The following is a 27,589-nucleotide window of genomic DNA, read 5'->3' as shown; positions in this document are numbered from 1 at the left end:
GACTCCCTTGCCCACTCCAGCCTCCCCACCAATTGCCCCCTTGGCACCTATCCTTGTGACTGCAGGAGATGCTCCATTTGTGCACTCACCTCTCTCACCACCAATTTGGAGTCCAAAGAGTCTTTCCAAGTGAAGCAACATTTTACTTGCGAATCTACAGGGGTCAGGCTGCATCCAGTGCTCCCATTGTGGTCTGCTCTACATTGGAGAGATTGGAAGATTGCTCCATTGGGTACATCAGCCCTGTTCGCTGTAATTGCGTGGATTTCTCTGTCGCCACCAATTTCAATTCCCCTCCACGTTCCCTTAGCATTGATGTGATCTGCAAGGGATAATTGTCTAGAGGGTGCAGAGCATCTTTCCCGTTGGCAAAGAGATACAGGAGGATCAGAGCCGGCACCACCAGGTGGAGGAACAGCTTCTTCCCATGGGCAGTGAGAATACTGAACAACCAAAGGAACTGCTCACACTGACCCTCTGAGACTCTCATATTTACAAAAGATTTATTTATTTGTATGTACAAATACTAATCCTGCTATTTGTATTTGTTTGTCTGTACGTGTGTAATATATGGTTACGTGTTTTGCACTGTTCGTTAACCAAAGTCTTTTCTTGCAACTCATGAACCAAGTGCTGTTACTCTGGCTGGCGGCGATCGACTTTATCCCCCTCTGTCTCTGTTTATCATTTCAACCCAAATCAATTCTAATTATGATGCACCTCCTCGTCATTGCTCGGAAACATTCCTCGATTAACAATGCTTCCCCACCTCTGTTCCAGTCTGGCCTTTTGTAAAATTATATAATCTGGAATATTAGCACCCAAGTCCTGGTCACCCTGCTTCTGTCAAACTATTCTATCATAATCTGCTGCTCTCTATGCTATTAAATCATCTATTCAAATGCAAATGCTACCTGCATTCAAATAAAGAACCATCAGTTTCAAGGAAAAAATGTAAAAGATGAAAGTCTGCAGACGCATGGTTGAAGTAAAAACGCAGCGCTGGAGAAACTCAGCAGGTCAAACAGTGTACTTTATGATACAGAATCAACGTTTCAAGATTGAGCACTTCATCAAGGTAACTGGGTCGCCGGTGCTGAAATAGCGTCGCGTTGACCACTACGCTTAACGCGCCACCTTCGTATGAGTTTTCCTCACATATTTTCAAAAAGTGCCACATCAATACGACATGTTGCTGCAATATTCTTCTTTGGCTTGGCTTCGCGGACGAAGATTTATGGAGGGGTAAATGTCCACGTCAGCTGCAGGCTCGTTTGTGGCTGACAAGTCCGATGCGGGACAGGCAGACACGGTTGCAGCGGAAAATTGGTGGGATGGGGTTGGGTGTTGGGTATTTCCTCCTTTATTACTCAGCAATTAAACAACCTACATACTTTCTTTTGTTTCGTTTATGTCATGTGTAGAACAAGTTATTTCCAGATATTTGTTGGATACCTGTTCAGCACCAGCTGAAATTGTTTTTTTTTAAACTTTAGTTGAATGTTGAGTTGACTGCGGATGAAAAGAACTCATAAGAAGCCAGCTCAGGATAAGAATTGAAGACTTCAGTATCAGTCAATAACTTGGTTCAATGGCTGTGCATCCTGCTGTCCTCAGGTTCTGAACTGAAATGTTGATTTCTTTTGAAGGTTGTGAGGCTTCTTACTTTGCTTTGGTGCAAGATCTAGATTCATCGTAATCATAATATTTAATAGCATAATATTCCAGATTATATAATTTATATAATTTGATCTGTTTGCTCCATTCTTTGCGGGACACCAGTCCTGTATAAATGGAGTCAGAGATCTCAACACTTGCACTTCTAGCTTGCAACCATGGCTGACAACTTGGTTTTCTTCCTCATTGTTTGCTGTGCTCCACAAGGTACCTTGCAGTAATTTGCACACAAGGACAACGTGATTCATCCAAACGTCCACTCTCCCCACCGTTTAAAACGTTTCACATTCTTCCATCAAATTGGATGATGTCACATTTCATCCAACCAAGTACAGTTTTGACAGCATACGGTCTGTCTGACACACTCCTGATCCTATCTAGTGGTTCCAGAGCTTTTGGTACATCTCAACCAATCAGCAACTCTATCTCTGAGTTGATTTCACAAAAAACATTTTTCAAAAGCATCCACAGTTCATTTTCATTTCGATATAGGATTTCCTTTATTTATAGGAAGTTTTCTGAGAGTATACACCTGGGAGTTCACAAAAATCATTACCATCCAGCTTAGTGACCTCTAAGCCCAAAACATTGCTGGTATCAATTATTTTAACTATAATTCTCAATGAATTTTTGACCTTCTTCGTTGAAGATTAAATTTATTCATTAGCCCAACGGTGAAAAAATGACGCAGTACTACCTGGGTCAAGAAATGCATAAGTACACACTAATGCACTCCCTTTCTTGACCTTGACCTGTACAGGTCCTATTAAAAGTTTACAGTTGTCCTCTCCGGCCCCACTAAGACGTGTTTGTACCGAGGCTACAGCACTGTTTCCATCTGTTTCTTTTCTTGCTGTTTGTTCCTTTTCCAAATTCTTCTTTTCCTGGAAGATATGTAGCATTTTGGGATGTTTTTGTTGACATATGTTGCAGCCGAGTCACTTTTTGCATTACCTGCTGATATGTTCTTCACATCGCCAGCCAAAACATACTCCATTTTCCTTCAGAAAAGCAATTTTGTCACTATGCCATTTTCTTTTCCAACTGTACACATTTTCAAAGTATGTACATCTTTACAGAACAAACATTTCTGAACAGCAGGCACACTCCTTTTCCTTAATTTATCAATTTTCTTATTTGCAACTGTAACATTTTTTCAACTTTGGACAAAGGTGTGATTTGGACCCCTTAACATCTTTGTTCACTGAGTGTCTGATATTTCCATCCACTGGATCTATGACAATGTCCACTTGTCCCTTCAATGAAATCCCCCAAATCCTTGAAAGTAGCCCTTTGGTTGTATTTTTTTCTGGTATTCAACAACTAAAGTTCTCTCACCTGGTAGGATAATTTATTTAAAATGATTCACATGAGTAGACATGTCAAGCTCTTGTAGATAGTCAATCTCAGCCATGGCATTGCAACATCCTCTTAGAAAGAGGGCATAAGCTTGTAGAACCTTTGTGTTATCTGGTTTTATTGATGATCTTGAATGAGCCTACTGCATAGAAGCTGCAGCAATTTTATGCTTGTTGCCAAAATGCTTCTTTAGTAAAGGCTAGTCCTTTCTAATCCTTCGTTTGGGGGGCATATGATGGCAACTCCTTACAATTTCTTGTAGTTGTCCATGTGCAAATTGTTCCAAATAATATAGACCATCCTCTAAGTTTTGTCTCTTACTTTCAATACTGTATTCAAAGTTTCTAATGAACACTGGAACTGAAGTGGGTTACCATTAAAAACTTGAAGCTCTCTCATGGGCAGAGAAGAGAGACTGTAACTGGATTAACGATGGAGCCATTTCACCTCAATTTCTCTTGCCCGAGCATGCGTTACTTTGTTCACCTGGATTTCTGATACCTGACTGGATCGTCAAGTAATCTGTCCCAAGATTGTACTTGGCTCATATCTCTCTCCACTGTGGTTTGAGGATTGGCATCTCCGTGCCTCAACAGGGTTTGTTCAGGTACATGCACATCTTGTGACTGTGGCACAAAAAGTTCTGCCTTAGTATTAAATATTTTCTTTTTCTGTTGTCCTTCGTCAAAACGTGACTCTGTTAACATTCGATGCTTTAAATTACTTCGAACATCATATCCCTTTGAGGTTGTTAGTATCTTCATTTTAGCCTTAGCAACAAGGTTTTTTTTCCTTTAGCTATTCCTCCTGAAACTCCTTTCTCCACTCCTCCCTCCATAGCTGCTCCCTTTCTCTCCTTAGCGACTCCTCCTGCTCTTCTAAGGTGAATTTATTTGAAGCAATTCTTGTTCTGCAACAAGAGCGGCAACTTCAGCCTGAACCCTGCATGCAGATGCAGTACTTGAAGTACGGGAAACCCTGGAGCTTGATCTCGAAGAACTTCCTTTGGTTCTTCTGCTTCCAGCATTTGATGCACTATCTTCTGGTCGTACTTCAGCCTATATGTCAGATGTTGCCGCCTTATCTGTCTCGATTATATTACTCATCCTCCATATCACAATCTTGTGACACACCTTCAGACATTTCTAGTGGCTGATCTTAGATTCTGCTGATTTTTTTGGAAGTAATTCTGTGGGGTTTGTATTCCCAGCAGCCAAAACCCCCTCTGCTTATTTTGCCTCTTTCAATCCTGTAAAGAGAACAGCTTTGACTCCACTTGCATCTAAGTGCCGTTGTTGCAATCCTTCTCTACGTTCCGTGACCTTAATCTCCTTGATACGTCAACTCCTCAGAAACAATGGCTTCAGTGGCGGCTGCCATTTTACCCTTATCCATCTAGCCGACCGCTGTTCTCAGGCATCAACCTTCCACAATAACTCCAAAACAGTCCTCAAAGAACAAGCAGCAGTAACTCCAAACTGTTTTGAAACTTGCAATTAAAACACAGAAGGAATTCCAAAGTAAGGCTTACCGCTTCCAATGGTCTTGACGCTGTTGTTGACAATTGTGCTTCCATGGGTTCAAAATGCTCTAAACAGAGCCCAATCAACCCAATCCAAACTCCAAATCCATTTCCAACTTTCTTTTGACTTAATTGTAGCAACTATTTTCTATTATAGTCACTTAGACGCTAAAAGAATCTTGTCGTCTATGACTCGTTCAAACAAATTCATACTAGAGTTGTTTCCAAAGTTTATTAAACAATATTGAACATTAACATTATTATAAGTTGTTAAACTGTTAACAGAAAATGTCAGTAGATTTTACCATCCATTCCGTTGAACAAAAAACTAAAATCTTATCTCCCATGCAAGCAGAGAAAACTAGCTATGACCTTAAAGCAAAGATGTTGCTAGGAGACAGCATTAACATGTTAAACAAAAAAACCACAGACAAGAGGTGAGCATGAAACACATTTTAACCCCTACAGCTCCCCTGCAAAGTTCAACCGCCCAATCTGACTGCCTTAGGCACAGTTCAGACTTTAAACACCCTGTTAAAGGAGCTGACTGTGGTTTATTTTAAAACCCCATGACTGCAGGGTCTGGGCCCAAGATGGTGGCACCTAGGATCGTCAGTGGCCATGAGGGGCTGCAGACTCCAGGAAAACAGAGGACTGGCACAGGTCACCAGAAAACAGGAAGACTACATCCCGATTGAGAAGCAAAGGAGATGACCACAGGATGGGGACCATGGTGGTGGACCAGTGAGGGGTGGGTGTGATGCTAAAGAGCACACAAGCAGCAGGCTGTTGGGTGACTTGAGGCATTAAACACGCGTAGGCTGCAAGCTGCTGGAGACTGTGGTTGAGGGACTCACACCAGGCTGCGGACTGCTGGAGACTGGCTGAAAAGGTACCAGGCATTGGAACCAAGATGCAAGAGGGCACTGGAGGCTTCTTGATCAAATCAGAGGTGTGTATCTGGGGCCGGATCACTGATGGTTTGGACTGAAGGCGGCGTGGCTGTGGAGTTTGCGTGAGCGGTGGAGGCGAATCCATGGGCACTCAGTGACTCTGGTGGTTCTCTTTTATCTCTCTCAGGGGTGCTGGGCAATTTCTGCTGATAGAAAATCCTTATCTGCCTTACAAAAGACTAAAAAAAAAATTCATGTAACATCACATTTACTGTTTTATAACACGACAACAAAAAAACCTTGAATCTCTTCTGGAACCAGCACAGTGAAACAATCTAGAAGGCACACCAACGGCTTTACTTTCCAGGAGTCCTCAGACTTCGGCATGTTATTAAATACTCCATCGAACTTCTAGATATATTGTGCAAAATATTACTGGCTGGCTGTATCTCGGCCAGGTTTGAAAACTCGAGTGCATACGAATGCAGAAGGCAGCAGACCAAGCTCTGTCTATCACAGACACCAACCTCCCATCCATTGCAGACGTCTTTGTGAGGCGCTCCCTCAAGCAGGCAGCCAACATCATTAAGGAACCCCATCACCCTGGTCACTCTCTCTTCGCATTGCTTCCTTCAGGGAGAAGGTGCAGAAACCTTAAGGCCTCATCTCCAGGTTCAAAAAGAACCTCCAAAGGATCTGTCTGCACTATTGAAATATCTCTTGTATTTTGTCTTAACAGCAACTGTGAACATTTATCTTTATTATTTCTTTTTCAGTTTCATGCCACATTGTGGTAATTGAGTTTATGTTTTTATAGTTGGCATATCTTATGTACCTGTATGGCTGCAGCAAGAATTTTGGTGCATCCGTACGTTGTTCATACATGTATAATAAAGTCTCACATTAATGACAACGCGAGTGTTATTAGAAATAACTATCACTCTGTTTAAACAATAAAAGTTAATGATGTTATAAATGAAATCAGCCTGGTGGAGTTTTTTGACTTGTGATTTGATTTATTAAACATTATTAATCAACACAAATTGTTCACTGCAATATAATAGGCTCAGAACTTGGGGATGTGGCCTTAATCTGAGCTACAAGTACCGCGGTAGAACTTTTAGTACTTATTTACAAGCCTGTTAAATCAATTACTCAACTCAGGAAATTAAGAAAGAATATAATTTTAATGGAGATAAAGCATTGCTGGACACTGAGGGTTATTCAGTGGTAAAATGGATGCAGTGACCCAGGTTTGACTGAGAGTAACAAAGAGAGTAACATGGCTCAAGAACCACTATATTTGCGCTGCGATTTTGTGTGGCAACCCAGAATATAGAGTGACTTTTGAAGCATGGTATTTTATAGGAGATTTTTGGCGTCCAAAAGTCGTTCAACGTTTTTTTTCTTAAAAAAACAAACTTAAAAATTCTGAGTGCAACACCCAGGAATGATCAATTCAAATATTTAATTCATTTTAAAATCAATGACACAAAGCAAAATGAACAGAAAATTTGATCGAAATACAAAGACAGGAAAAAAAGCTACGTTTAATTTGACTTTTAAAATTGCCCAACAATAATGCTGGAGAAACATTGCCACATGATTTCACTTTCAAAGCCAGGAAGGTTACTTGGCCATAAATAAGATCGCCCACCATTTAAAATTCATTAGCCCCAACTTCCACTCGCATCTAGTGAGCTTTCTTTTAAGTGCTGTAACAATGTTTGTATTTGACGGCAAAATCTCTCAAGACAGAATGGAAATGCAGCTTGCACAGAAAGGAAAAAAAGCCAAAAGGTTGCCATCCAATTATATTCAACTAGAAATATGTAGACTCTGGTAATAGTTGAAAAAAACCTAAAAAACACTGTAAATACCCATTTCAGATGGAAGGCCAGCAATGTGAAACATTAACTGCAATTTCCTGCTGATGTTGCTTGATCTGTTAATATCCAGCATTTTCTGTTTTGATTTGGCAGTTCTTGCATCTAAAGTAGCTCTCGAGTTCACTGAATAATGACGAGTGCTGATAGTCCCAGATTTTGCAACAAAAAGGGGGTAATGTGTTCATACAAGTCTTAGGGCTGTGGCCAAATTGAGGCATTGGTTGCATCTGAGGAATATAGGAAAAGGTCACAAAATTGCTTGAAAACAAGAATTTAAATTTAACGAAGTGATGAAAACTGTGGAAGCCGACACCTGATACAAAGGCTCAGCCTGAGTTTTTAAACACAACCGACCTAATTGAGCAACGTAGCCACGTCACGGAAGGCTCAGTCTTAATGCAGGAGCCCAAGTCAGGAGAATGCGAGCTCCAGTTAAACTTGGAAAGAAAAATGCCTTTGTACGGAACGTTTACATTCCACTATATTACTGGTCGTGAAGGAAAATATCCTCCATTAGACCTGAGCAAATGACCATCATTTTCACCAGCTTCCATTTCAAGACAAGCAATGATGGGCCTGAATGAGCTGATCGATGAAACACCTTTTATTCTACAAACAGAAAATAAGTGAATGACAGATCTGAACTTTGGCATCTTGACTAATGAATCAAGAATGAAAGCCAACAGTATGAATATAGTCAAACAATAGCTCAAAATTGATAAGCAAGTTGCAAAAACACAGTGAGAGCGCTCTGAACCTGAGGTCAACTGATCTCTTTAATATCAAATCCACAAAAGCAGAATTTATATCAGAAATACTATTCTAGAAAGACTGAATCCCTTTGGTCGACAAAGAAGGTAAAAGCAAGACAGTTTTCCTACAACAATGAACTGGATTTCCAGTATCATGAAGCTCTGTAAAATGAGAAAAAAAGTCTACGTGGAACATAACTGGTTTAAAATAAAAATTTATAAAGCTGAATGATTGCTAGCATGTGCACACCACACATCACTCCCCTGGCCCACCTCCCAACCTGGGCAACAGAATATCTCCAGAAAGAGAGATCAGTGTCCTTCAAACAGAAGGGTTTAGGAGAGAGTACGGAGTTGCTTGTCATTCAGTGATTTTAAAGAACAGACTTTTTCCGCTTAATTCAAATCACAGGCCACAAAATACCAGCATTCTCTCTCTGTCCCCATTGTAAAATGGAAATATCACACTTCCCAACCTGCTCAAATTCCAGATTTGGTTTTGCTATTTTTGTCAATTTGAGCTCCCCCTATTTGCGTAACAAATTTGAAATTTTTGAAAACGTTTGGGAATCATATTCACAAATTATAATCGCCCAACCTGAACCTAACGACTTCTAAAATCAAGAAAATTAAGATATGTTAGATTTTGACACTTTTAGTAGATTTTTATAAATACTATCCAGATGTTGGTGGTGGGGGGGATTTAAAAAAAAATCACTATGTATTAATTTTTTCATTATTTTCAAATAAAAAATTTAAGTTTTTTAATGCACATGTGAAATTAAATAAAGCTTTCAAAATAAAAAAATTGAGCTTCCTCTGAACATTCCCCATGAAAGGGATGCAGTCTTTCTAGGAAAGTTCTTCAATAAATCATCATTTAGAATAGCATGTAAATTTTGAAATGACAGAATATTTAAATGTGAGCAAGTTGAAATGATGATAATATGCTATTATATTTCACTTGTGCATTTATTTTAGCAGCCAAAAGCACAAGTCTGATAACATGACAAAGAAAGAAAAATCTGGACATGTATAGAAGTTGGAATATCAAACCTCATCACTGGAAAGGTTCAGGCAGAATCCACTTTGTGGTTGCTGTACCTTGCTTCTAAGTGCCAGACCATCACACAAGTCTGTATTTCTTAACTCCACTAGCAATTGTCATAATGAGATGTACACACATAGTACCCAGCTGATGGCTGTAAACAAATTAAAAAAAAGTACACACTAGTTCCAGGACACTGGAAAAATCGCCTAACCATTTGTGTTAATTGCCAAGAATCTCAACTCACTTCTAATAAGATGCAAAAGGAATTGCACAACACCAAACCCTTTTAATGCTGGGACCTATAATCTTACCGGTTCAGCTCTTGAAAAAAAGAGGCAAGTTTGAGCACGTGAACTTGATTCAGTTTCTTAGATTCACAAGTGAATGATGAGTGCAAAGTCCAATATGGCAGAATCTTGGAGGTTCTTCAATTACAACACTACAATACAGGGGATCTTCATCTGGCCCTCCTGAAGGAAATTATACCACCTCCTTCCCAGTTAAGGTGTGACTGCTTCCTCTCCCCTTCTGTCAATCTTAATCTACTCTCTTTTTTCCTGATCCTTTTAGATTTGCAAGAAGTTGACTAATGTATATTCTTAATGTATGCCACTGTATGCTCTTTGGGTCTCACAAAGGCTTTCTGACTGACTTACTCCTTATAGCTGGAAGTAAATCAAAACATTCAAAAAACCCAGTTTAGCTCACAATGTAACTGACGTTTCAAATAAAAGGATAAAAATGGGTTAATGATACAGGTACCCAGGATCCCCTTGTAAGATGCAAAGCTCCAAAATTTAGAACTATCAGATTTTTGTCTCAGAAACGTAGTTCTGTGTTCTTTTTGAAGATGTGGCTCCTTCTGAATTCATTCCCACTAATGACCTTTAACAGATACCAAAACTAAACAGAATCGGAATTCTGACACATTCATTGTGCTGAAAATTAAGGCAAAATCCTCTGGATTTGTTTTGGAGGCGCATGGGAATTCACCCAATAACAAACTTTCTGCAACATACACTTAAAAAACTGTGAGGATATAAAAAAAGGTTTAGAAAATTCTGTAAGAGCCTTCCCTCATATAACCATATAAACAATTACTGCACAGAAACAGGCCAGTTCGGCCCATCTAGTCCATGCCGAACACCTTCTCCCACCTTGTCCCATTGACCCACACCCAGCCCATAACCTTCCATACCTCTCTCATCTATAGACCAATCCAATCTTGGGAAAAACAGCAATCACAAAAAAAAGCCATGATGAATCAGTTAAGTACAATTTTAAATCGAACTGTTCAAAGGTTGTATCAAGCTCAACATTGTGGAAAAAAATAATGATTTGAATCGATTTAAAAATAGTACAAGTTCATACAGTACTTAACAAACAAGCACAGTTAATGATTAGCCAGCCTTTAGCCAATCTTACCGGTATGGTCTAGCGACTCAGCTCTATTGTTTATTATGTATTGCATATTACAAGATGACTGTGACAAATTGGCCACAAAACCAATGCCCCCGACACATTTGGACCAAAATTCTAAGAATTTCCCAGGTGCTTTTAGTGGATTGAAATCTTAAGTACATTTCTGTACTGGACTCTGCACCCTATAAACAGATTTTGTGCAAACAAGTCATGGCTAAAGGATGGCAAGAGGAAGTGTGCAGGATTCTAAAATGTTTCTAAGCAGGAAGCCCTCCATTCAATGTGCTACTCAAGTTATTGGTGTGGTTATTTCACCTGGCATAGGCAAACAACAGTCTGACCTCACATTTCACAAGGAACTTTGAAGCTCCTTCTTAAAACTAGTACCCAGTAGAGTTGAAGCAAGTGAAAAATGTTGTAAAAAGGCTGCCAATTCATTCTGGTGAATATTAATTATACACGTATTGCCATGCAACTTTGCATATTTGGCCACAACGGGAATGAAAGCTCTTGCATCAGACACACCTGAAGGATTTTAAAATAAAACTGCAAACTGTTTACTGATTTAAACAACTTGGCTGGCACATCTGCTGCTATTCATTCAGTAGTGACGGTTTCTGCCACAGGGTGACTGTACAGAGACAAGTTTGCAACAGATCAAACAGGAAAACATTAAGTGGAAAACACTAAAAAGCTCATAATTCAGAAGCATTTTTACTGTAAGTACAAGGCTGAGCATGGGACACAGCTAGCAGGATGCCTCTTCCCCAAAGATTCCACAATAAACCATTGCCAAGCCTCTCAAAGTTCCTACCCTTCTGCTATACGAAAGGTGAATAAAAATTAGAAATCCAGTTCAACCTTTATTGCGTTTTGATCAGCAAATTGTTGAAAATAGCTTAATTTGAAACAAAAACTGTTGAATTTTTAAGGATTAGTATAAAATACAAACAAAACAATCCAGAAAGAAAATCATGAATTTAAATGGGCGCACAAAATAGATTTGCATTGTGAGACATGTGTTTTTCACTTCAGCATTTCTACCTCTTTTTTATTAAAAAAAAAAGAACATTTACTAAGCTTTCTTTTAGCTCGTTGGCAAAACCATTCAGGCTGCATGTTGTCCGGATACTAAGTGGATTCATCTTCTTACACTCTCACCCCACTGCCTGTCCCAATTCACTTCATTTACCATTTGTTTTAATATTTAGAATGAATTATTAAAAAGCAATATTGCTGTGACATCATTCTTATGTGCTCAGGGCCTCAGAAAAATGCACATAACAGCAAAATAGCCGGCAGGATAAACATCTCAATCAATAACCTTGCTGCAAGGCTGTGTAACACATACAAGTCATTGACCAAGTGTATATCCTTTTTGTTTTCCAACAGAAGCCAATGTGATCATTTTCTCTGTTCCACTACTCCAAATGACCTTCTCCAGAGAACAATGTAGTGAGAAACATTATCTAGGAGGCTATAAAAATCCTAAACAATTAGCATTAGTTGGAGCATTGGCTACAAATGGAATTCCAAGTCAATGCTGAAAAAACTAACAGGAACACATTTGCTATTTTTGAAAATGTTTCACATACATCAGAATCCTATTGCAAAGTAACTCAAAATTATTCAGTTTTTTAAAAAAAGGACAGATTCTTTTTTTCCTTGGTGCTTTAAATTTTTGGATGAAGTACTTGGCAGATTAAAAACAAAATCGAGCTATTAGTCCAGATTTCATGTTTGTGTTTAGTAAGATAATAAAATCAATATAATGATTACTCCCAAGGGTTGGCATTATTTCTCAAAAACAAATACAAAGCAATTACAGTGCCAAATTCAACCTTTTATTTTGCCTACCTGTTGCAACCAGAAGAAAACGATTGCATCAAACCATATCCTCAGCAAGTTTTTGTGCAATACAAGTGAGGTTTACAAAGTGAGGTGACAAGAGTGCGGGGTTTTGCACAGACATAATCTTAACCTCCTGTTCTTGGAGGCAGTGAACTCTTTTCAATACAGACTGTTTGAACCTCCCTGATAAGATCAATGAAACATACACAATTCCTTCACCACAAAGACACATTTCGTTTTTTAAAATTCACTCCAAGATTGACGGTCTTGACTTCATCATGACGTGGATACATCTCAGTTGTGTGTTCGTGACACCAGGATACCTACTGTCCGGACTGACAGTACTACTGAATGCAGCAGCTGATACTCTGAGAAACTCTGAAGCGCAAACGCAATTTTGGCCGATATTTCTCGAGGTAAAGAAGTTGCTTTGAATTAAAAGCTCCACGCCTTTTCCTGAAGTGCAGAAAGCAGAATATGGTTTCAGCAGATTTATACTTTTAAACAAAACCGAAGGACCTGTACTTCACAGCTGTATTAAACAAAACTTTCCCTTCTCTGGGACATCACACCACAGGACAGGCTCTTCAACCCACAATGTTGTGCTGACCTATTCCATAACATTCATGTTACAAATTACTTAATTTCACAGTTGATTGTTCCTATAAACAGAGAAATCAATTTCAAAGTTCCTTTTGGAAATCGTTTGGAGTGCACCCCAGGACACTGCATTCCGAGTTTTCTTGACTGCAGTTTCTTTCTTGAGGTGCTAAAGTGCAGCTCTTGCAGTTGGCAAATTAATTATTTGCCCCATTAAATAGAATGGAAAGAAATCACTTAGTTTTGCAGGCATCAATTTGATAATTTGGACCCAAGTCAGTCTTGATATTTGATGCATACATAGGGCAGCAAAATCAACTTGGATAAAAGTGTTGTAAAGTTTAGCTGTTTTCCAGCAGCAGGAAAAAAATGATTTTCTATGGCACATGAAGCGAGAAAAGCCCTAAAGCTGCTTATCACTAACTTTATAAACATCAGCAATCACATTTACTTCAATTGTTTGGTGGTGGGTTTAGTAGCTATGCAATGTGCGAGGGAATAGAACCAATTATTTCAGGCTTAATTTTCAAATCAATCACTCCCGCATTAGGGTAGATGGAGGCTAAATTCCTGAGTTACAACTCTAACCCTGAGATCAGGGACACGCAGGGTTAGACACAAGTGCACTCACTTGAAGCTACCCAAATTCTTAAAGACAATTTAAAATATTTTCAGCTCTAGTTTGTATCTACTTTGTGACTTCCATCACTACAAGATATACTTCCATTCCCCATATTACTCATGCAATAGCCTCCATGCAAGCCCTAATATACAGGTAGTTTCCTTGTTAAGGCATACCCACTAAGGTCCAGTGAGATGTATTTTATACCAGACCACATATTTCTGCTATGAATCCAGGGTAGTTAATAAGGAGGCTCAGAAGTGTCCTCCCACAATCATTGGGGCATCCTGCAATTGTGTTGGTTTCCCTCATTTGGAAGCATCTTTTGCCTGTGGAATTTGCTGGGCATTTGCCAAAAAAAGTATAATTATGATTCAATAACTGACAATCAAAATGCAGAACTTTATAACATGTACAATTCAGTTCCACATAAGACAATCCACTAACAACCTATAAGAAACTGCTGAATGTATACCACTGCTATCGTTTAAACAAAATTTTAAACATTCATGAAAACAACAACTGTGATTTACTTACTGCCTTATAAATTGAACAGCATCTTCATACTTCATTCCTGATTCAATCAATGCTAGTGCAACAAGAACTGGAGCTCTGCAGTGTAAGAAAATGGGTAAACTGAGTAACGCAGGTGCTTGACCAGCAAGACTGTGCTGTCAAAACCTTGAAAAAAAACCAGAGAGCCCAAAAGAGGGCAGCATAGTTTCAGTCAGGACAACACTATAACAGTGCCAGGTTCGAATCCAGCGCCGTCTGTGAGGAGTTTGTACGTTCTCTTTGTGTCTGTGTGGTTTCCTGTGGGTGCTCCAGTTTCCTCTCACCTTTCAAAAGGTACAGCAGTTATATGCTGATTGTAGTATTTGTGGGGCATAGGCTCGTGGGCCAGTACAGTGGGTTACCACGCTATATGTCTGTATGTTAAACCCAGTATTTTACACATCACACATATTCTATTATTCTACCAATTATATACTGTATTAAAATCAATATTCTGGATTTATTTAATTTACACTATTTAATTTGACACTTCACACTCATTGACTTCTTCAAGGCTTACGAAATGCCTTCCTTCTCCAACTTTCCTTTTGCTCCAGTGATTAAACAAAACTCAAAACTTTAAGCAGCGATATTTATTATAAAGTGAAAAAAATGACAGCATTTCAACTTTACAATGTTTTTAATCCACATCTTTTGCGTTTTAAATTTCCCACTCGATTTATCTTTGGCATTATCTTCAGTTAAGTACACTTCTGTGTCACTTTGCTCTTCTATCAACACAATGCGAACAAATTCGCTCCAAATCACTTTTCCTCATTTTAGAGGCTATGTAGAAATTTCTTTGATTTAATTTAAAAAAAAAACCAGAACAGTAGTAATTTTTCGATAATTCTTCCCCATGCAAAATTCAACAATGCAAATTTAAAAGGTGTCTGTGCTGCCTTCCAACACCATTCTGCAGTTCACACAAGTTCTTGTTGAATTTTTCTTTCAAAAATACACATCTTGTGTTCCTTAAGCATGTTCTTGGACACAGAATGGTTTAATTAAACAAGTTCCTTAATGAAACAAATCACACATTTTCCAAACCACAAGTAGAGTGAATGATTTCCAAACTCAAAAATAAAAATTCGACAAAGCCTTGCAATGAAATTGCATGATTTTTAACACACTATTTAATGGTTGCAAACTTGTCCTCATCAATGTAAATTTACCTTTTAAAAACAGGGAAATATGTGTGTGTTGTATCATCGGATAATTTTCAAAGTGATTGATGATATCCTTATCAGAGTTAGCTGTTTTACAACACCAGATGCAAAGATCTGGAAAGCAGCAAAACATACCTATTACATTTGAAAAGACAGCTGGTGATGTAACTTGTTGCACCCATAGTGACAGGATCTGGATCCTGTATACAATTTCTAGTCTTGGTTCGTTGAAAGAGGGGATAAACATTTGCTCAGAATCAAGAACAGCAAAACTGAGTCTATTGTGTTAGTAGTAAGGATTTAGAATACATTCCTGCTACAGATTCCCGTGGAAGTGGTTTTATTAAATTCACTATATGTATATTATATTGTAAACTAGTTGCTTCCTTACCGGCCCAGTCCTGCCACACAGTGCACTGCAATGCAACATCCAGGCTCATTGTGAAATCTCTCTCTCAACAGATTCAACCAATCATCCACAATCTGGGTTGGAGGTGGAGCTCCATCATCAAAAGGCCAATCCTAAAACAGAAGAAAAACATGAATTCTATGCAGAGCTAATTAGTGCAGTACGTCTGCGCCTGTCTCATCTACCTTCTGCTCTGGTCTCATCTGAAACGTAAGCCAATTACAGTGCTAAATGCTTATTGCAAATGCAGTCCATATTGCTAAACTATCAGGAAATCAAAATGTTCCTTAGCAAGTGCCAATAACCAAGGACAGTACATGCAATTAGAAGTAAATTCCTCTGAATAGTATGACAAAGAAAACTGGTGACACGCTTCAAATTAAGGTCTTAACCATTAATAGAAAAGTTTCAATCATAAAGATGGAAAAAAAGTGGAAGAAATTTAAATGTTAGGAAAATAACAAAACCATGCGATGCCCTTTGCCTTTAAACATCTGCTGTCTCTGTTGCACTAGGTCTGCAGCTAGTTTACGGCACACATTTCTCGCAAGTCGGTTTGTTGCTGCTTTATTGCCTCTGTCTAGCCATTGTAACTGTTTTCCTGAGGGTGAGGTCTTTGTTGAGTTGCATCACCTCCAAAACTGACGAATCTCTTAGACCCACAACTAGTCTGTCACATAAAAGTTCTTCGTGCAGATCCCCATATTCGTAGTTCTCTGTCAATGCATACAAGGCTGTAATGAACGCGTTAACTGTTTCTGCAGTCTGCTGTACTGTCGTTAAATTGTGTCTGCGCGTCAATGAAATTATTCTTAGGCATGACATTACAATCAAACCTCTCTGTATTGCATTGTACCGCTGCCGCTGCCTGTTAAGTCTAGGCCTTGTAGCAGATTGTCAGCCTCGTCCCCCATGCAGTATACCAGCATATTCACCTGGCTAGCTTCAGAGGAATTATTTAAATTACTTGGTAGTCTGAAGCACTCTAATCGTCTTAACCACTTCTTCCCACTCCTGTGGCTTGAGAAGTCGAAGGGTTCTGGAAGCTTTATTGTGAAAAGTCACCATTGGAGGAGCTGCCACTCCCAATCGGGGTGCCTCTACATGTTAAGGCCCATTCTCCATCTTAGCTGACCTCTTTCACTTTTATTCTTTCACAGCCTGTCCTTCTCTCTGTGGCTCAAAGCTCCACTTCTGACACCATGTCGTGTTGGGTTCAGACACATTCGTTATAAAAATGACCTTGAGCCTGGAGTTGTGTTCTTAGCTTGCTTTATTTTACCATACACTTAGTGAATATCTACATGCTCGGGCTTTTCCCTGCTAGTCCTGGGCCTCTCTCCAAGATGTGGAAGTCCCACCCCGTGACATCATTGGCCTGGTTGATGTCCCACCAATAGTGTTACGCCACAGCTGTATGTCAGAATAAAAATTAAAAAAAAACTCAATCCCACTTTTCATGAAGCCCATAGGCCTTCTTCACCACCTTATCAACCTGTGCAGTGACCTTTGAGGGATGTATGGATTTGAACCCCACATTCCAAAATAACTGACCATCAAGCCTTCTGGTTTGTCCTTCCAATATGCATCACCTCACACTTATCCAGATTGAACTCCATCTGCCATTTTTCTGCCCAACTGTGCATCCTGTCTTTATTCTCTTGTAACCTTCGACAACCTTCAGCTCCATCCACAACTACTCCAACCTTTGAGTCATCCTACTGACCCATCCTTCCACCTCTTCATCCAGGTCATTTATAAAAATCACAAAGAGCAGGGATTAAGGAACAGATCCTGCAGCCCTCCACTAGTCATTGACTCAAGGCAGAATATTCTCTGCTTTCTTCTTGAAAAGCCAATGTTTTATCTACACAGCCAAGGTTCCACTGATCCCATGCCTCATGACTTTCTGGATGATGGGGGACCTTGTCAAATGCCTTGCTAAAATCCACATAGACCACATCCACTGCCCTATTCTCATCTATTTCTTTTGTTACCCCCTCAAAACAAACCCACAACCTTTCATTCACAAAGCCATGCTATCTTTGAGTAGACCGTACTTCTCCAAATGCTCATAGATCGTATCCTTAAGAATCCTCTCCATTAGTTTGCACACCACTGATAAAATACACACTGATCTATAACTCCCAAGATTTCCCTGTTATCTTTTTAAAACAAGGAGACTATATTTGCCATTCTCTTTTTTTAATAATTTTTTATTTTTCACACTGAACCATATCAACCAAAATATGTACAAATGTTTTGCATTAAATTTACACAGTGGTCTTTTCTCCCTTTTTTTCTCCTTTCCCACCCTCCCCTCTACCCACCCCCCTCCAAAACCCATAAATAGTCAACAATACAATCAAATCATAAAATAATATCATCACACAAAGGAAAATAAACAAGAAAAATGCATCATCTATTTATTACACACTGAATCGAGTCGTTTTGTCTTCTTATCATTTTCATTCTCATTTTAGGGGATGGAGGTTGAAGGCAAGCTCTCTCTGATATGTTCCATGTATGGTTCCCAAATTTGTTCAAACAGTGTGACTTTATTTTTTAAATTATATGTTATTTTTTCCAATGGAATACATTTATTCATTTCCATGTATACTCATGATCTCTTCCATTTTCCAAGTTGACATTATACATTTTTTTTGCTATCGCTAAGACAATCATAATGAATTTTTTTTGCACTTTATCCAATTTGAGGCCTAAGTCTCTACTTCTTATGTTACTTAAAAGAAATATTTCTTTTTTTTGGTATGTTATTTTTTGTAATTTTATTTAGTATCTGATTTAATTCTTCCCAAAACGTATTAACTTTCGGACATGCCCAAGCTGCATGTACTGTTGTTCCCATTTCCTTCTTACAGCGAAAACATCTATCCGATAATGTTGAATCCCATCTTTTTAATTTTTGAGGAGTGATATATAACCTGTGTAACCAATTATACTGTATCATGCGTAACCTTGTTTATTGTATTCTTCATAGTTCCAGAACATAACTTTTCCCATACTTCATTTTTTATCTTTATGTTTAGATCCTTTTCCCACTTCCTTATCTTACAGCTTAATGTACATGTTGGTTATAAATCTTTTAATTATCATTGTGTCTGTAATCACGTATTCAAAGCTGCTTCCTTCTGGTAATCTCAAGCTGTTTCCCAATTTATCCTTTAAATATGCTTTCAATTGATGATAATGCAAACATTGTACCGTGAGTTATTCCATATTTGTACTTCAACAGTTCAAATGTTAATAAATTATTTCCCAAAAAACAATTTTCTATTCTTTTGATTTCTTTCCTCTCCTATTCTCTAAAGGAAAGGTTGTCCATTGTAAAAGGGATTAGTGGATTTTGTGTCAATAGTAATTTTGGTATTTGATAATTTGTTTTTTTTCCTTTTGAAATGGATCTTCTTCCATGTATTAAGTAAATGATGCAATACTGGTGAGTTTTATATTGCACCAGCTTTTCATCCCACTTATAAAGTATATGTTCTGGAACCTTTTCCCCTATTTTATCTAGTTCTATCTTAGTCCAGTCTGGTTTTTCCCTTGTCTGGTAAAAATCTGATAAATACCTTAATTGTGTGGCTCTATAATAATTTCTAAAATTTGGTAACTGCAAATCACCTTGATTATACCTCTCTGCTAATTTATCTAAAGCTACCCTTGGATTCCTCCTTTCCACAAGAATTTCCTTATTATTCTCTTTAGTTCCTTAAAGAATTTTTCTGTTAAGGGAATTGGTAATGTTTGAAATAAGTATTGTATCCTTGGGAACACGTTCATTTTAATGCAGTTTACCCTCCCTATCAACGTTTCCAATGTTCTAAGTCTTCCTGCAATTTCTTTATTAGTGGCTGATAATTTAGTTTGTACAAGTGACTTAAGTTATTATCTAACCTGATCCCTAGGTATCGGATTGCGTGTGCTTGCCATTTAAATGGTGATTATTTTTTAGATCTTGTATAGTCTGCGTTACTCATTGGCATCACTTCACTTTTATTTGCGTTGATCTTGTACCCCAATATTTCTCCATATTCCTTCAATTTCTTATGTAATTCTTTTACTGATACCTCTGGTTTGGTTACGTATACTATGATGTCATCTGCAAATAAGTTGATTTTATACTCCTTCTCCTTTATTTTTATCCCTTTTATTTTATTTTCTATTCTTATCAGTTCTGCCGAAGGTTCGATTGCTCAGGCAAACAATGAGGGGGAAAGTGGACATCCCTGTCTAGTTGACCTACTTAATTTAAAGTGACTTGATACATATCCATTTACTGTTACCTTCGCTAACGGTCCATTATACAATGCTTTAATCCAATTTATATATTTTTCTGGTAGATTGAACTTCTGTAATATTTTAAATAAGTAATTCCACTCAACTCTGTCAAAGGCTTTTTCTGTATCTCGAGCAACAGTTTCCTTGAACTGTGTGGATTAGATTAATAAGTTTGCATACATTGTCCGCTGTTCGTCTTTTCTTAATAAATCCAGTTTGATCTTGTTTTACTATTTTAGGTACACAATCGGCCAATCCATTTGCTAATAATTTCGCTATTATCTTATAGTCTGAGTTAAGTAGAGATATTGGTCTATATGATGCTGGTGTTAATGGATCCTTCACCGTCTTTGATATTACTGTAATTATTGCTGTCTTACATGAACCTGGCAATTTTGTGTTTCTTCTACCTGATTCATTACTTCCAGGAGAGGAGGAATTAGTAACTCTTTAAATGTTTTATAAAATTCTATTGGAAATCCATCCTCTCCTGGTGTTTTATTGTTTGGCAGCTTTTTAAATATATCCTGTAGTTCCTCTATTTCAAATGGTTTTATGAGTTTGTTTTGTTCCTCTTCTTGCAATTTTGGCAGTTCAATTTTAGCTAAAAATTCCTTTATTTTATCATCTTTCCCCTCGTTCTAAGATTGATACAATTGTTCATAAAATTCCTTAACATTTTCATTAATCTCTGTTAGATCATGTGTATTTTTTTGTCCTTTTTCCTTGATGCCAGTATCGTTCTTTTAGCTTGTTCTGTTTTAAGTTGCCAGGCTAATATTTTATGTTTTTTTCTCCCGATTCGTAATACTTTTGCTTTATTTTCATTATGTTCTTCTCCATTTTGTACATATGTAATGTTTCGTATTTAATTTTTTTGTCCGCCAATTCTCTCCTTATCGTTATATCATCCCTTTTTATTAATTCCTTTTTTGTACTTACTATTTCCCTTTCCAACTGCTCTATTTCCCGATTGTAATCCTTTTTCATCTTAATCACATAACTTATTATCTGTCCTCTAATGGAGGCTTTCATTGTGTCCCATAAAATAAATTTGTCCTTCACTGATCCTGTGTTTATTTCAAAATATGTTTTAATTTGGCATTCAATAAACTCCCTAAATTCCTGTCTTTTAAGTAGCATGGAGTTTAACCTCCATCCCTATGTTCTTGGTGGGATGTCCTCCAGTTCTATTGCTAATAATAGGGGTGAATGATATGATAACAATCTAGCTTTATACTCCGTTTTCCTAACTCTCCCTTGTATATGGGCCGACAACAAAAACATATCAATCCTTGAGTAAGTTTTGTGCCTACTCGAATAATATGAAAATTTCTTCTCTCTTGGGTGTTGCCTCCTCCATATATCCATAAGTTTCATTTCCTGCATTGATTTAACCATAAATTTGGCTACTTTATTCTTTTTACTTGCCTTTTGTCCAGTTTTATCCAACATTGGGTCCAAATTAAGGTTAAAAATCCCCTCCTATCAATATATTTCCTTGCGCGTCTACAATCTTCAAAAAAATATCCTGCATAAACTTTTGATCCTCCTCGTTAGGTGCTTATATATTGAGCAAATTCCAAAATTCTGAGTATATCTGACACTTTATCATTGCATACCACCCTGCCGGATCTATTATTTCCTCCTCTATTTTGATTGGTACATTTTTGTTAACTAGTATGGCTACACCTCTAGCTTTTGAATTATAGGATGCTGCCGTTACGTGTGCTATCCAGTCTCTCTTTAGTTTGTTATGTTCCGCTTCAGTTAGATGCGTTTCCTGCACAAATGCTATATCTATTTTTTCCTTCTTCAATAAATTTAGTAGCCTCTTCCTTTTAATTTGGTTTTGTATTCCATTAATGTTTATAGTCATATAGTTTAACATGGCCTTCTTATATCTTGCATACACCTCTTCACCATCTCCATCCCCCTTTTCCCCATTTTCATCTCTTAGTTTTCTCTTATTACACTTAATGTACGACAACACATTTAAGACAAAGTACCCCCGCAGTTCCCACATCCATTAATACCTTAACCCCAAAAGTTCCCCTCCTCTCTGAGTTGCCCCATATCCCTTGCCGGGCAACCACAACTCCCTTTTTCATTTCGATTGTGATCTTGTTCGCAGCGTAAACTGATTTTGCAGTGACTGTTATTCCCCCTCTACCCAGCCCTCTCCAGAAAACACTTTTTTTTAAAAAACACATATAACAAAGCTCTCTCTCTCTTTCCCCCCTTACTCCCTTCCTTCCCTTCTCTTTTCCCTCTTTAGTTCTTTGCATATACATTGTTTTTACATCTTTAGATATACTTTATTGGCGTTCTTCATTCTTGTTACATCTCTTCATCTCTTCTGTCCTGCAAACGTTCTGCAAATTCTTGCGCTTTCTCTGGATCCGAGAACAGTCTGTTTTTCTCCCGGGGTATAAATATTTTAAGCATGGCAGGATGTCTTAATATGAATTTGTAACCTTTTTTCCATAAAATCGATTTCGCTGTATTAAACTTCTTCCTCCTCTTTAAGAGTTCAAAACTTATGTCTGGGTAAAAAAATATTTTTTGACCCTTGTATTCCAATGATTTATTATCTTCTCTAACTTTATTCCTTCCCCGTTCCAGTATATTTTCTCTTGTCGTGTATCTCAAAAAATTTACTAAGATGAATCTTGATTTTTGATGTGCCTGTGGTTTCGGAGCTAATCCTCTGTGTGCCCCTTCTACTTCCATTTCTTCCTGCATTTCTGTCATTCCCAGGACCTTTGGGATCCATCCTTTTATAAATTCCTTCATGTCTGTGCCTTCTTCACCCTCCTTCAGGCCCACTATTTTTATGTTGTTTCGCCTACTATAATTTTCCAACATATCAATTTTCTGAGATAACAACTCTTGTGTCTCTTTTATTTTTTTGTCATTTTCTTCCAATTTTTCTCTTAAGTCATTTACTTCCATTTCTACAGCCGTTTCCCACTCTTCCACATTCTCTACTCTTTTCCCTATTTCTGTCATTACCAGTTCTAACCTTTGCATTTTATCTTCTGTTCTTTTCATTTTCCTTTTAATTGAATTAAACTCCAATGATGACCAATCTTTTAGTGATCTCATTTGTTCTTTATCTATATTCTGTTCATCAGTTTTACCTTCTATTTCTCTGTGAAGATCTTGGTCTGCTTCTTCCTCTTCTTCTGTGTCTGTATCTGTGTTTGTGTCTTCTTCTTTTCCTCTTTGTGTCTGTGTCTCTTCTGTTTTTCCTGATGAGCTGCTTGTATTTCTTCGTTGCGCCTCTTCTTCCTGGACCTCTTGTTGCTGGGCCTCCCCTCCTGGGCTGCTCGTCTGTTGTGCTTCCTCACGTTGGTGGTCTTGTCGGTCATCCCTCCGTCTATCTCCCATGTCTGCTTCATCGCTCCCTCTTCTGCTGCCTTCCTTGCCATCCTGGTGTCGGGCATCCCTCAGCTGTTCACTCTGTGACACCCCACTCCTCTGCTGAGCCCCCCTCCCGCTGGTGTCCTCTTTCTCCTTTGATTGCGCAACCGCATGTTTGGCTCTGAGAGCCATTTTGTAGTGTACCGGCTGGTGGGTCGCGATTCCGCAGGGCAGGCACTGACCTCGAGGGTTGGGGGCTCCTCGCCACCACAGTGACCTGTTCCTTCATGCAGGTAAGGACTTCTTCTTTCTTCTCTCGCGACTTTTCTACTTTTTTTCTAGTTGTTTTTACTTTCTCCTTTTTGGAAGCCATCTTCTTTCTCTTCTCTGTATATTTATCTTCTGTTTCTTCTATTTTATTTTTGTTATGCTTTGGTTTTTCCTAACTTTTTTCCTATTTTCCTGGAGAGGGCTGGTTTTCCCGACCGGCCACTACTCCATCATGTGACTCCTCTCACATTTGCCATTCTCCAATCCTCTGGCACATCACCTGCGGCCAGAGGATTCAGGCACCATCGTTACTGCCCCAGCTATCTCTTCTCTATCTTCCCACAGCAAACTGGTACATATCGCGTCTGGCCTCGGGGACATCAATCTTGATGTTTTTAAGAAGATCCAACACTTCCTCTTTCTTAATCTCCATGTTGTCCAGCACACAGGCCTGTTCTATTCCAACCTCACCCTGATCAAGGTCCTTTTTTGTGAATACTGAAGCAAAATATTAATTTAGGACTTACCCAACCTCCTCCGCCTCCAGGCACATTTCATCTCCTTTATCTTTTACTGGCCTCACCCTCATTCTCATCATCTTTCTGTTCCTCACATACGCATAGAACGCCTTGGGGTCTCCTTAATCCTACATGCCAAGGCCTTCTCATATCCCCTTCAAGCTCTCCTAAAGCTCCTTCCTGACTACCATATATTTCTCATGAGTCCTTCCTGTTTCCTGCTTCCTTCTTCCTCTTGAGTGCCAGGTGTTATGTTTTATATATGATTATTATGCTCTCTAGGATTTAGTTACAGCATTAAAGGTGTCACATCAGAATTAGAACTAATGGACACAGCTGCTACAGCCTCTGGCCTGCTAAGGGCATCACTTATATGGGAATGCCATTTTAAAGAGAGCAAATGAGACTATTTCTGTAATTGATCTGTAAATGAGCACACAGTGACATTGGTTAGGAAATAAAACATTACCACTATTTGGTGTGTTCTTATGAAACTGAGATTTCCAAGCAACCCTCAGTTTTCATTCACCATTTATTTGGAGGCAATAAGGCATAATTTAGATAGACAGCGCAGTAACTGGCCCTTCTGACCAATGATCCTGTGCTGCCCCAAATACACTAATTAACCTACAAACCCCATACATTTTTGGAGGGAGGGAAGAAACCAGAGCACCTGGAGGAAACCCACGCACAGACATGAGGAACGTACAAACTCCTCATAGATATTGGCAGATTTGAACCCAGGTCACTGGCATTCAGTGTTGCGCTAACCGTGCTGTTCTAAGATCTCCATCCTGTTGTGGAATCTACCACTGATACACTAAGTCAACAGGTTTCTGTGTAGGACAAATGATGTGGCGGGAAAGTAGTATAATTCAGGTCTAAATAGATTTTACTGGTACAATATATAAACTGTCCTGATGACAGCATTATTTCTAATATTACATTTCTATATTTTCTTTAAAATTAACATGGAAAATTTAACTATTACATGATTGGAAGATTTTGCACAAGGTGTTGTCGGGGTGTTTACTAAAGTGCAACCAATAAGTTAGTGGGCACACATGCTCTTGAATATATTACCAATTGCAGCAGTGAAATGTGTTTTGATGAATACTGTATATCCAAGCAATTAGTCTTTATTTTGAATATTTTATTTAAATCAACATATATATAATGATAGCAAACAATAACAAATTGCAATGTTAACAAATATATGTTGAAAATATATAAAAAGGAGGAAGAAATAAAACTAAGAACACTAAAAAACTAAAAAAAACCTTAAAGCCCCCCCAACCTAATCTAATCCCATAACTAATCAAGATCTATTATAAAATACATAATAACATCGCTACATATTAATTTGGATGCTTCAGACGACATTCAAGGATCCCAAAAATATTCTTCCAAAAATTATTATTCATTCAGGGAAAACTTCACTGGTCAGGAGGATTCAAATGAAATAAATCATAATTTTAATCTCATTATTCTAGCATACGGGCCCTAAATTTGTAGAAATAGGGAATATTTACCCCTTAAATTATAAATATTTTTTTCAAAAGGAATACAACTTTGAATCTCTGTATGCCATCTTTCAAATGTTAATGAGATATCGGATTTCCATATAACAGTAATACCAAGGCTAATTTAACAAATTTCAATTGAGAATCTGACAAAGATAATTTAGGAGTAATACTTTCAAAATTTCCTAACAATAATTCAGGATTTAACAGAAAATCCACACCAGTAATTCATTGTAGAAATTTACTTTCAGAAACCCATAAAAATTAAAAAGAGCATGTAGAATGAAAAAAAAGTTCCAATTTCTTTTCCACATCTAAAAAAAACATTGATCTAAATTCAATCTCCATCTACTGAATTTCTGTGATACAAATGATGTAGAAAATTAGTGAAGTAATCTATATCTTACATTAATAGTATTAGACACAACTTCTTTACATAAATCTTGCCAGACCTGTTGATCTATTGTTACATCTAAATCTTGTTCCCATCTTTCCTTTGAATTAAACAAACCTACTTTAGGTGTTTGTTCTTGTAACAAAATATGTGCTATTGAAATAAACTTTTTTAGTCATTCCATGCACTACAACTTGTTCCAAATTTGTAAGATTTTAAAAAATCGTATCAGATCCTAATTTCTCTTTTAAATAGGCTCTTAATTGAAAATATCAAAATAACATATTACAAACAATATCATATTTAATTTTTAATTGGTCAAAAGACATCAATCTATCATTCTCATAACAACTGCCCAATTTTGAAATTGTGGGGATGTCTGAACGTAAAGAAGATCAAGATGTGATTTTTTTTTTCAAGAATGGATACCGAAAATGATCTTGTCCAAATATTTTGTATCCATTCTTGAAAAAAAATCACATCTTGACCTTCTTTATCAACTCTTTGTGAAACATTATTTATCAATTTAGTCATATCAGTTCTAACTTGCTTTAATTCTACAGTTACTCCAGTGTATCAGAAAGTTTATCAATTTTAGTTTCATCAATTTTCTTATTAAAAGTCTTTTTTTATGCCTTTAGATCTTCCTTCTTCTTCACTTCCAGAATCATCAGGAGTCCTCTTCCACATTAGAAGTGTTCCCCTCTTGCTCAGAGGTGGAGACACCGACGTAGTGGCCCTTTAAAAGTTGTGGTGTTTTCCCCCCAGGTTTTAATTTTTCCAGCAGTGCCATCTTTGTGGGATACCGCAGAGAAGGCTCTGGAAGACGGTCTTTCGCTAGGACCCTCACCCAGCGGATTCGGATCCAACTTCAGCAGCCTGCTTTGATGACAAGGTAGGCCCGATTTCTCTCTTCCCGTTTTTCTTTTGGTGTAATCTTTAAAGCTTTTTCTTTCCTCGGCAACACCCTTTTTCCTTCTGATAAACACTTAAAAGTAACTATAAAATAGTTTTTACAACTTTAACTTTTATGTACTTTTTTTTAGTAAATCCCTTGGGAGTCGGGAGGGTGCACTGTGTTCCTCATGACATCATGTGACGCCCCAAAGCAACTAGTCTCAATTCTACTTGTAACATATTTTGGTATTGATGTGATCTATGTACCTTCTTTTGTCCTTCTGTCTTTGGTGTTTTCAGTCTTTCATTGTGTTTCACTATGAACAGTACAACTCCGATTATCCAAAATGGTTGGGACTATGTCTTTTTTTTCGGAGAACCGGTCATTTAAAAAAAAACTGCCCAGTAGCAGCAGTAAATCACTTATAACTGTGTTTATATAACAACAAAAAACAAGGTAAGGCTTTTTAAGCATTAAAATAAAGTTTAATCCTCACCAAAAAAATGCTGGCCGCCGCCAATCACGACACTTCCCCACCGAGGCCCCG

At 37.9% G+C, this 27,589-nt stretch overlaps 1 protein-coding gene across 1 annotated transcript in view; it reads right to left on the bottom strand.

Moving 5' to 3' along the window:
- Positions 1-6,900: 6,900 nt before the first annotated feature.
- LOC138741594 (protein tyrosine phosphatase type IVA 2-like) overlaps positions 6,901-27,589 on the bottom strand; it is a 106,909-nt gene continuing 86,220 nt past the window's right edge. The window contains exons 4-6 of the mRNA XM_069895901.1: positions 15,754-15,884; positions 14,176-14,250; positions 6,901-12,872 (exon numbers count right to left, since the gene is read on the bottom strand). Of these exons, the coding sequence (XP_069752002.1) occupies positions 12,761-12,872; positions 14,176-14,250; positions 15,754-15,884 (318 nt within the window). The 3' untranslated portion in view covers positions 6,901-12,760. The remainder of the gene's footprint in view (positions 12,873-14,175; positions 14,251-15,753; positions 15,885-27,589) is intronic.

This window comes from Narcine bancroftii, chromosome 8 (genome assembly GCF_036971445.1).
Source record: "Narcine bancroftii isolate sNarBan1 chromosome 8, sNarBan1.hap1, whole genome shotgun sequence".
Classification (NCBI taxonomy): domain Eukaryota; kingdom Metazoa; phylum Chordata; class Chondrichthyes; order Torpediniformes; family Narcinidae; genus Narcine; species Narcine bancroftii.
The sequence above is the reverse complement of the archived record's forward strand: the minus strand, read 5'-3'. Positions and strand labels throughout refer to the sequence as shown.